The sequence below is a fragment of the Bombus impatiens genome, unplaced genomic scaffold, assembly GCF_000188095.3.
Source record: "Bombus impatiens unplaced genomic scaffold, BIMP_2.2 scf_0102, whole genome shotgun sequence".
In the NCBI taxonomy this organism is placed as follows: Eukaryota; Metazoa; Arthropoda; class Insecta; order Hymenoptera; family Apidae; genus Bombus; species Bombus impatiens.
In genome coordinates, this window is record NT_176521.1 from 3,434,911 (window position 1) to 3,447,143 (window position 12,233).

At 32.6% G+C, this 12,233-nt stretch overlaps 1 protein-coding gene across 1 annotated transcript in view; it reads left to right on the top strand.

Annotated features, from left to right (window-relative positions):
* Positions 1–10,686: 10,686 nt before the first annotated feature.
* LOC100740523 (neurotrimin) overlaps positions 10,687–12,233 on the top strand; it is a 301,483-nt gene continuing 299,936 nt past the window's right edge. Inside the window, exon 1 of the mRNA XM_024364564.2 lies at positions 10,687–10,838. Within this exon, the coding sequence (XP_024220332.1) occupies positions 10,766–10,838 (73 nt within the window). The 5' untranslated portion in view covers positions 10,687–10,765. The remainder of the gene's footprint in view (positions 10,839–12,233) is intronic.

Here is a 12,233-nt window from a genome sequence, read left to right on the forward strand (position 1 = left end):
CGGTTCTTTCATCTCTGCGAAATATAGACGATTAAAAAAGTGGGACATTCTGTATACCGCCGCTACTATCTCTATTTACGAATTGTGATTCGCGCTTTCCTCTTGGTCCGCAAACTAGAACGGACCAATGTACGTTATTATATATATGTATATATATTATATATTATATATATATTATGTATATATATTATATATATGTATATATACATATATAATAACGTATGTATAATGACGTAATATACACATCTATATGCAGTCTATATTATATGTGTACGATTCAGGTTTTTTCTCATATGAAATCAACAACAATAAATAAAGTTACTTTCTCTTTTTGCAAACATTGTTTCAATATCCAAATCATATCTAAGTGGTATCAAATATTGACCTTGATCCCTAATCCATCTACAATTATTACTCTAAAAGCAGTCAAAAATTGATTAATATAACTAAAATACTTTACTATGTGTTAGAAAGAACTATAAACTTTAAACTTTATAATACAACATAATCATGATAAAACATACATAATACATTTATAAAAGGTATTCAAAAGTGTTCGAACACGAGCTTGTATACGTATTTACTATTTCGTGACCAAATTGTATTGATTATTGTAATATATATATATATAATATACTATATTCTTCGACTTTCGTATTCAAAATTAAAGTGTAAAATGTAGTAAATATTTGAAATATTAATCTGCATCTAAAACAAAGTGACAATGTATACATATACGTATTGAAAATCTAGCAAAAATATCTTGAATTCGCCGAAGAAACTGTTCTCAATATGCGGTGCAGCCGCCACCGACTGCAAGCTTCATAAAAAGTAAATCTAAAGTCGAATTAAAGTGGCATCTTATCAAAAGCTAGCTGGAAAATAAATCTGTTAATAAAACTTTAAACTAAAGCTACAGCGACGCCATTCCCACGGTATTAATTTATCACGAAGCGCACGTTGAAACGGAGAATATAGTATTCCGCGCGGAAGTATAATCACGCTCGCGAAATTCGTATCTAACAAGCATTGGATTTCAAATAACAAACGGGGCAAAGGCAACGCGTGTCTATCGCGCGTTTGGCCACGTTGTTCGCGCTCCATCGGCGCGGCTTTGTTTGCACGTGAAAACAAACGAACCCGGCAGATTTATAATCATCTTCTCGTTCCTCGAGCAGGTAGCTTTCGCATCTGCAGATTTCAATTGCGTGTACGCAAACAATGCGTGTGTCCTTTCGCTCGAAACACGGTTTCGGTCAACACCGGGTAAATATAAATTCCATAGGACACACGGAGCTTTGTCAACGGAACGTGAGCGCGGAAAAAAAGCGTTGTCACGCGTGCTCGCCAACTTTCACGCCCTCGTATCCTCGATCTACCTCCTCATTGTAAACAGCTGGGGCCCGGAAGTGACGTTATCCATCGATCCGGACGAGAGATGCGACGTAGTTTGCTATTTTGTAGCACTGTTGCGATTTGTCAGCTTTACATTACTAATAGAGGGATCATTATACTTGGTAATCCACATTAGAGGAGCCACCGAAACTACGTGAAATATTCGCAAAGACAGCGGCAACGGAATATTGTGAGAGTGAGAATTCATGTTGACGACGAATGATAGAGAATTAATAGAAGTGGTACGAGTCAACGATAATATCGGCGAATTATTAGGTCGATGCATATGAAGTGAAGACCACAGGGAAAAATCATGATAAATCACATGTTTTGTTTTCATCTTTCAAATTCTCGAATATCTTGAGAAGATATTGATTTCAAAGTATCAGTAATTATCCCTTTGATATCAGGTATGTTATTTTTATCGGAAAATCGCTGCAAATCGCGTATATTCGAGTTACTAGGGAAACTATTCAAGTTGGAGATGACCACTGATTCGTTGATATTGTCATTACTTGTTTCTTAAAATTGCTTCTAAACTGATACAGCGAAGAGATTTGAAGCAGGTACCAATTACGCTTGTGTCAGATTCGTAACAAACTGGAACGAGATTCGAACAAGATATCAGCACGAATCCCAATAACTTCGGAAATACTGTCTACAAAACTCACAAAAATTTAAGTTAACGTGTGAGAGAAGTGTAAATCATCGAAAATTATCAGAAATACATTCGACAATTCTGAAACTGTTTTATTTGAATTCGTACGAGTAGCCATTAACTACAATTTCTTTCTATTTAAACAAACCAAGCTGAAAATGATTATGTATTTAGATTACAGATGGTGTTATGGATCTGTAATTAGCTTTGTAATATAACGGAGTTATTTTACAATTTTCGTCTTCTTTTTTGATTCTCAAAAAGGCCAATAAATGTACAACGCTTCTTGGATTACTATTACTACATTTATTAGAGTAGATTTCGATCGTCATAGAATTCTTATATTTATAACATGTGTTTTAAAAGAAACACGAAATAAATACATTGTAACAAAGAATTATTAAAATTCTTTAATTGTTAACGATCATTATTATTCGAACAGATGTACAAACAAATTAAGTTTCAGTAATAAAATCGATATATTACGTTACTGTACATATCGCACGAAATGAATAAAGATTACTGAATTATACTCCTACAAAACGATCTTCATCAAATACGACAAAGTTTCGATTTAATTAAGAATTGTTAGAATCTATTAAACCGTGTTCTTGCAAACAACGATCGAGAAGAGATAACGAAACAAGTGGCTAATTAATTAAGGAAATTATCGTCTCTATCAGTCGCTTAGTCTTCTTCGAGGTGAAATTCCGCAAATGCTAGCAGGATCGCATAACTCCATGGAACGATTGAAATTGAAGAGAGAAATCCCAACTGGCATATTCTTCAGAGGAATGGGAACGTCTTCGTTGATTTATGCGTGTCCATTAAGAATTCTCGCTAGATAGACCGTACTTAAAATTAGTATTAGCGGAGAGATTCTAAATTCTCATCCGATAGAAATATTTCATCGAGTCGCGAAGCATAGTCCGCTAATTAGAAAGAAGGATTACAATCCCTTGGATCGCAACGCTTTGCAAGTTGATCGAGTATACACGATTAAACAATCGTTTAATTTTATTTGAACGAAACGAATAATTATAATTCCTACATAACCGGCTACGAGAATTTAATATCAAGAGCTACGAATAATCGATGAAATCGTGCGATGGAAACGTACAAGGCAAAATTTAACATTTGAAAACTGTTACATATGTATTACAAGTGGCCTGTTACGTGTAGCGTTTGTAATACGGACGTTATATCTCTGTGGCATTAAATAAAGTGTTTCATTAGGTTTTGCGATTCCAATCGCTACACGATAATTGATAAAAAGGTATTGATAAAAATTACGCGTATATATAATGTTGTCAAGATATTGGAAGGCCATAGATGGAAAACGTTCCTTCTTCAGACGAGTAATTTTGAAATTCGATATGGTGTTAAAAAGTTACACATCACCATCACATTAATTTTGGAATAAAACATATACATTTATCGCCATTTCCATTATTTAAAAGATATTAATGACATATTGATGGTATGTTAATAACACGTTATACAAGCTAATGTTATTTAAGCTAAACTAACACAATAATTAAACAAGTATTATTTGTTTCTTCGCGGGCTAGCTACTTACTTTCAAAGGGTTTACATCTTTCAGTTTATCACATAACTTTCTTCTTCAATCATAGTTAAATCAATTAGATAACACATTAGAATAGTTCTTAAAAGTCACCACAAATGGTACGAAAGTTAAAAAATGCAGCAATGTTTAAACAAAATTTTAACTAATACAAGACTTATTACCTGCATTTATTAAATCAGTAAAAATCAAATATTTTTCGTGCTGTGAAAAATAAATTTCACTATCTGTAACCGCATGAAAATGAGTTAGCCGTATGATATTTACTCGCGTAAGTATCGTTTCGTTCTATCAATACGATATCTAGGTATTGAACCGATTGATACTCTGCTCTGACTAAATATTGCCGTAGCAAACACACAACGTGCCTTTCTGTTAATTATACAGAGTCGTCTATAGAAGTCCATAGAAGCGATCCTCTAACCATTCGGAATGGGTTCACTTCGCGGCTAAATGCCTTGATGCTCCCAAAGAAGAAGAGGTACTACATGACCACAAGTGCACTACACTTCAAGCTGGTGGATGTAAGCGAAGGTAGGGACGGATGGAAACATCACTCGTGCTAAATTGAAGAAAGATGGGAAGCTCCTAACGAACAGGCTCGAAGCAAGGCATGAAGTGTGGCACACTTGTACGCGCAATCAAGGGAGGACTTTGTGGCAGGATACGGTGAACTGCATCCGGAGTATGTGCGTACAAATGAAGGCCAGAAATTCAAGGGATAATTTCGTCCCTATGTCCCTTCGACAACCGTCGGCTGTGTGCAACAGGATCATAGAACCAACTGACGCTGTTTTAGTAGACGTTTATCATTTGCGAATTCTCGCTCTATAAACTGGTGGCTAACTTTTGGAATAAACACTGGGGAAAATGAAATGTGCAAATTATAGAATAAAGCGAATCTTTTAGTTTGTGTAATGAAAGTGTACATATGAAAGCGTGAGTTTAAACGGAAGAAGGATTATATAGTTACGAAAACTATCATTCTTAGAATTTGCCAACGGATGTGATCAAATATTTTACGTAGATTGGTATATACGAAAAATCATTTGCAGAAATACAATTTTTAACACATTGTTGTTTCTTTAAAACATTGTATATTTCACCAGAATAATTTACGCATTATTTTTAATGCATTTCTTTACAATAATTGATTAACTGCATTGATCCAAATCTAGTTATAGAATATAATTTATTCATTGAGGAATTATCTACATCATAAAAAAATGAAAGAACTATTGATTGTTGGATAAGTAATAAATTATATTCAATAACAAATACAATATATTTTGTAGAATTTATTATACCGTAGAGAATAATAATGACACTCTTTTATAAACATTTATCATTATAAAGTGGTTGTACACGTAGCCTTTAAGAATTGTACGTCTGTGTGGCATAAGTAATGAGTATAAGTGGAGCAACGGAAGTAGAAAGCAGCAATTTAATCAAAAGGGATTTAGGAAAGAAGGGAAATGTTAATACTACTCGCAAGGGCTCTGATAATTGCTGCAGTAGATTATTATTATTATCATCTAATTTATAGTCGTTACAATTTTATATTGGACATAGAATTATTTGTTTCCCATTGAAACGCGGTAGCGTAAAAATTATTACATTAACTGAAAATCGCAACAAATGAATGACAGTGATAATTGGAAAGGTGTGAAATTATTCTTCTCAATTATATTTGATAAATGGTATAATATATAGTACTGTGATAATATATAGTACTTCTAGAGGAAGTATCTTCGGAAATAACTTTATTAATTTTTGAAAACAGACAATTACAACACTGATTAAACACGAATATAAACGTAGTTGTTGCAAATGTTATAAATAAGCGATACAAATGTTATGAAGGATTTACATCTATAAAAACAAAAATCCTAAAGAATTAAGTTTCAAATCGTTCATATTCATAACATAGAAATCATTATTCTTGAAAGGCAAAATATAGTGAATTCGATATATCCTATACGTCATAAGTATGAGTGAAAGCTTACTGTGTTCGTTATGCCCACGTGCTGGTTGTTCATTAAAGAATTATAAGGATCATTTTCTAGTGTTCCATGGCCGCAATCCAAGCAGGCACGCCCCATATGGGATTTATTAGAATTAGAAATCTGATGCTCTACGTGTGGCTGCACGTTGTATATTAACATTAACGACCTAGAAGCTACGAGAGCCATTTGTACGCGAGCCAGTGAATTACGTAGAACGTGAGAGGCTTCCGGACGCGAATTATTAGTCTCATTATTACCCAGTTTCACCAGTGTAGGACAACATCTACACCGATCAAACGATTCTTTAAAAAAGAAAAATACATTATAATTACGTAAACCATAGTCTTTGTTATATGAGTATTGAACAACAATTTGGCAATACTATCGATAATTTTTCCATAAACATGTTTAAAGTATCTTTTTCTTCTTCTTTTTTTTTTATTAAGAGCATTTGAAACTACAATATTTGTATCGACAAAAAGCACATAACTAAATTCGAATACGATACCTGTGTAAACAAAGAGTACATACATTTTTTCAACAATGTTTCAGATTTCTAGATTGCAAGTTTCTAAAGAGTTACAATAATGAATATAATATATGAATAAACCAATAGATTTGACTAAATAATTGAAATTATTATATTTAGAGGCAAGTAAAGTTCATTTCTTTGGAATTGCTTAATCAACTTGAAATGGATATATGTTAAATAAAATAGTAATAAATGAGATTGAGAAAATTCAAACTTGCATTATTTATTGTTCCATTGGTTTTGTAAAAATTGATTGAAAATTTTCATCGTTCAGCTATTGGATGTAATTTATTGGGAAGAAATTGAGATCGCATTAAACGATTAGTAAATTATGATGTAATGTTCGATAATGGACTGAAATTTGAATCCTTTCATCAGTACGGTTTATTCTTCTCTTTTTTGTGAAAAGGAAAGGGATATTTATTTGGAATGACAGGAGTTGTTTTCCAAAATGTTCAGCCGTAAATACCATACGTGTACTCAATAATTAAGACCGATGGTGGCTGTATAGAACGTAAATAATGCTCGTAGAGTGTCTGTAAATATAATCTAAATCTGAAAATATATATTTTTAGTTTTATCGAAACTCCATACTTGTAAATTATCTGCACATTATCGTATTTGTAGATTTACGTTGCATTATGCAAATCACTTTCCATTGAATTGAATGAAATAACCGGATATCCGATGAAAAGCGCTTTTACCATCATAATGCAAGATGACTATGCCCAAAGCAACGAATGAATAATGTTTTAACGAATTTTTCCCATATTTTAGCTTTCTCGTGTTTAAATAAACTGACTATGGATGTTAAAAAATAGACTTGAAATATAAGACTTTATATCGTTGGACCATTTCGTTATTCGTTTAATATCTATCTTTTAATAAACATTTGACTATAGTGTTTCAGCATATGAATATGTATATTACACTGATAGTTATAATTTTATAAACGTGAATACTTCATGAACGTGGCAATATCTATAAAAAATGTAAAATCTAAATTTAACATAGATTATCCAATCCTTCTAATTGATTCATTCTAAAAAAAAAGAGGAATCTTGTATTAAAAGAATCCATTTTAACTACTATTTATAGAAATGGAGTGTCACAAACAAAAAAAAAGGAGGTATCTTGCCGCGAACTATAATTCACCATAGCTAAAGCAAAAGTTTATCAATTCCTTTAATCGAAAAAAAATCTTACACAAGAAGAATATATTTCACAATTTGTTGCTTATTTAAATAATCCTCTTTGAATAATCTTCCGTATAAATCTAAATCATACTAACTATCTTCCTACAATAACTAATCAAGTACAAAATTTCAGAAACCAGACATGTACCCTACCGCAAACAGTGACAAACGTAGAATAGTTTTCTTAAATACCAGGATACGTATATTAAGGAAACATCGTCGCAAACGTAGTTAAGAAATTGGAATACCAATTCGCGGATTGATAATTGAAATAATCAGCGAGACGACGAGAACGTTTTCGATTAATTTGATAGATAATACGCGCACGACTACGTTCGTCGTCTTCGATGTCAGCTAAGGAAAGTTGTCGCGGACAACAGAGCTTCCACGTCGAACAATTCTGTCATTCTCTTCCAGATGGTACCTAGGAATGTCCCTACGAGCGTCGTTCAGCCATTTCGTATCAGAAAGAGAGAACAGACACGATTCACCAGGGAATTATCGGTACTTGATTGCGCTTAATCCGCAAAGTTTTCTCGTTTGACTTTGCTTCCATCTAAGACCCATGTCACTAGGATTTTCAACGTGCACGATTTCCTGTCAAAATCCACTAAACGAAAAATGTCCGGCCAGCAAAGGGGAAAAATTCATATCAAACGCGAAAAAGTCAGCGAGGTGATTCTCTCGCTAACGACGTTCGTTTGGTGGAATGTGTTTGCACACTTGTTACACTCCGTCTTCTCCTTTTGCTTCTCTTCTACCTTCTTCGCGCCTTCCTCTTTATTCTTCTACCTTCGTGGGTTTCTCCGCTTCCTTTTCTGATTTCTCGCTTAATTTTCTTTACTTTCCTTGCTCTTTCTTACGCATCGTTCCGTATAAACTACATGTTCCAACGCGTACAGCGCACCATGTTGATGGATTCAATATTTGAAGGGAATAAATTATGGATATATTACTCTCGAAGCAATTATATACTTCTTAGTTCTTGGTTTTGTCAAGATTTGAAGATTTCTGCTCTTTCAAATTCACAGGGAGTTTTGAGATCACGATTGATCTGAATACAAAATTGCCGAAGTTATAGACGTAACGTTTATTTGCTAAACGTGTGAAGGAGTGTGTCGAAAAGTAAGATAATAATTTTATTTCTTCATTTTCCTAATGAAGCCAGTTTCTAAAAACAATACCAATAAAACTTCAACCTTTAACAAAAGCACGTAAAATCACAATGTTCTTGAGATACGTAATATTCTAGATATTTTTTCACAAAATAGCTTTTTGAATATTTATCGTTTGTTTAATACTAGTTAAAAATATTTAGATTGCATCTAATCTGTTACAACTATCATTTATAATTAGTGAATCGGATCAAAATCAAATTAGTTAACCAAAAATCAATCGAGAATTATTTGAAATTTGATAAACAATATTAGATGCATTTATCCTATATAATTGTATAGTATTTTCATTATATTTGTTATAATTCATTTGTTATTCTCCCTTTTTTATAATACAAAGATAGAGTACTACTTTCACCTTTTACAAAATATTTATATTTCATTTTTAGTATTAGCATCATTTTGAAAATGTAAATTCGAAACACTAGGATTCTGTCTCGAAATCGTCTTAACAGCTCTACTAAATTAATTCCATTATGTTTCACAATTTTGGGTGCATTCCATGACATCTAGTTCTGCGTAGCGAAACTTGCTTTCCTCTCTTTTACCGCTTCCTTCCACACACACATACACACACATTCGCCTCTGTTTCTCACCCTCTCGATTCATAACGCATGTATATGACTGAAACTAATTTTAAGCACAGACGCAATGCTTCTTGCGATGTAATTTCTACAGTTTAAGTCCTTCAAGTGCGATATTTATAGATAGTATGCACCGCGTGCAAAATTTAAAGCAATCTGCATTATTATCATAGCTTCAGAAACTTGAATTTTCTTCGTTAAAAACATTCCACGATGTTTCTCGTCATTCTTAGAATAAATGTGAACTGTAACTTTCTTCCATTCTAAATATTTCATTACTTTACTCGTTTTACAACTTTAATATCAGAAAATTAATATATTCTGTAATATCTTCGGATAAAAACATGTATATGGTAACCTTTAATATTTTTTTAATAACATGCTAATGTTTTTATTAATGTTTTAATTAATGTTTAATGTTTTTTTAATTTTTCCAATAAGTAATTATTATTTATTTCGTCTAGATTATGCTATTAATTCATGAAAAGCAAAAATCTCTTTATAAAACCTTTTAACACGTTTCTGACCAGCGATGAATTGCATATATCTCAATTTGTACAAATAATAAAATATAAAAACCTGTAAATTATCATCCTTTATTGTGTTAAACAGCGATTGTCAAATTACGTCTCAGTAAAGTTAACAAAATATTGAATCAATATTTTTATTCGATTATACAATCAATAGCACGGTATAATTTTTCCATGAAAAAGCTGTTCATTAACGTGTTAAATTTTGACATACACAAACAGCTTAAGAAATATTCATCTAATAATAACTAGTGCTGAATTTAAATTCATATTGTTGAACTCCTTTGTTATATTCTCTTTAATCCATTATCAAAATATCTTTCTGTAACTTTTCATCATAACTCCTGATGTTTCAAATCGTCTGTTAATATCAAAATCGTACATCAATTAAGAACATTTCGCACTCTGAAAATTTGTATGATCCCATCCACCAGTAGTTTCAGTACTCTTTCACAACGAAGCATTCGAAAATTAAGAACTTTATTTTTTTTTTTTTCAAAAAGAAAAACACTATGAATATCTGAAAATTTATTTACCTAATAATCTTCTTGTCTTTCACGATTATCAAAAACACTGAAAGAAACAATTTCTATATTATTAAATGTATTTATACAACAACCTTTTTCTTTGTTTCTTGTTTCATGTTTCAGTTTTCACGTTATTAGGATGTCGTAGTAGCTTTCTTTCCTTTCTCAATGGTTATTGGTAAAAACACTACAAGAAACCGTTCCTTCATTACCAATATATAATTATACCAATGATAGTGAAGCACAAAAAGGTTAATATCCTGGAGAGTGGGCTGCATAAAATTTCCGGTAACGCGCTTAAGGACGATCGTACTTTTTACAATCCGTTCGACAAATATCTGAAATCTTCTTTACACGATGGGAAGAACGAGGCGTCTGTAACATCGGCAAGTGTCTCCCGTAAGTAGTAAAGACACGAAAGAGACAGGCACGTGGAAGCCAGGACGCATGCGTGTCGTGTTGCTCCTGCAGGACTTTGCACGACAAGTCAGTCTGCATCTGGACTCCGGCTCGCGTACATTTTCCGGCTGTGCATGTGAGTGACTTGAAACGAACAGAATCCTGGAGGACACCAACTATGAGGGTAACTACGCGTTATCTGGTCTTATGGAGCTCGTTGATCATTGTTGCAGCGACTCATCGATCAGAAGGTGAGTGTTCGATCGTCTGACTAAAATTCTCCAATTCTACTTTGACATGTTGCAAGTAAATTCATTGTTAAAAATTTTGATTTGAAATCTTCTTTTCTAAACATCGACGGTGAAATAAAACTAACGAATCTGGTAATTTGGATATTTTCCGTATTTTGAAACAGTGGTAGGTTGAACGTTACATAATTCCGTGATGACGCGTGGTATATATACGAGAATCTCTTGTTTGGAGTATTAATGAGAAAACGGGTAAACAATGCAAGAACTTGGAGAAACGGATTAAGGAATAAAGGATACTTGCTGTATGCGTGTTGCTTGCACGCTATTCATTACGATTATGTAAATCCCGCGTCGCACAGTGTGCTGCTTTGGTAACCCCTTTTCGTAGAAAAGGATGTTGCAATTAATTTTCTTCGCTGAAAGTGTCGTAAATGGTCGCTCGGAATTATTTGATTCGTCTTGTTAGTGGCTTTAATCGCGTGAATGATGAACGTGGTTCCCGTAATCGACTATTTATTTTGCTCTTTTAAATCATGAATTAAATCCCGTCGTAGAAATATTATTCGGGTAATCAGAGCGTTTCAACGTGCAAATTATAATATTTCTTCCGTTGTAAATATATACTTTGAGATTGAAAAATATTTGAACATAAAAATATTGACAGAAAGTTATGGAATTTGTCAAATTACTCTTGGAAAAGTTTTATGTTACGTTCTTTAATTTAAGTTCTACGAAAACACCGAAGGAAACTATATATTTTATAATAATACAATGTTCATGTTTTATAGTGTACCGTTTCATTTTATTAGTGACGAAAATTGTCCGTCCTTTTATGAAAATATCGCATTGAAATTATGATTTAAGTGAGGAATTATTTAATGCATATTGAGGGGTGGAAAAGTTCCCTCTGAATCTTTCACGTGGCCATTTGAAACTTCAAGTCAAAGCAAACTTTGACGTGAACTTTTTGCGAAGAACTTTCCACGAGGGGTCGTTCTAAATAACAACAAATATACCAGGAACTATGAGCAGCTCGTATACGATGAATAATCATCTTGGATGTTTTGAAAAAATATTTAATTACATTAAAATGCTAAGAAGTGACAATTCTAATAACATTATAATATAAAGTATTAAATGTAACATCTGGTACAAGCTGAAGATTATTCTGTGGCCTTATTTCACTATAAATCACATATGCCTTATGATGTAAAATAAAAAATAAAGTAAAATTTGTTAAAGCTTTTCAATGAATGTGTAACGCATAAATAAATAGATGTTTTAATACATACGATTAGTAACGTACAGGTGAAAAATTTTTAATAAATAGGAACTTACTAAATTTAGATGAAAAATGACAATGAGGGCATTACTCCATATGACGAATCGATCCAA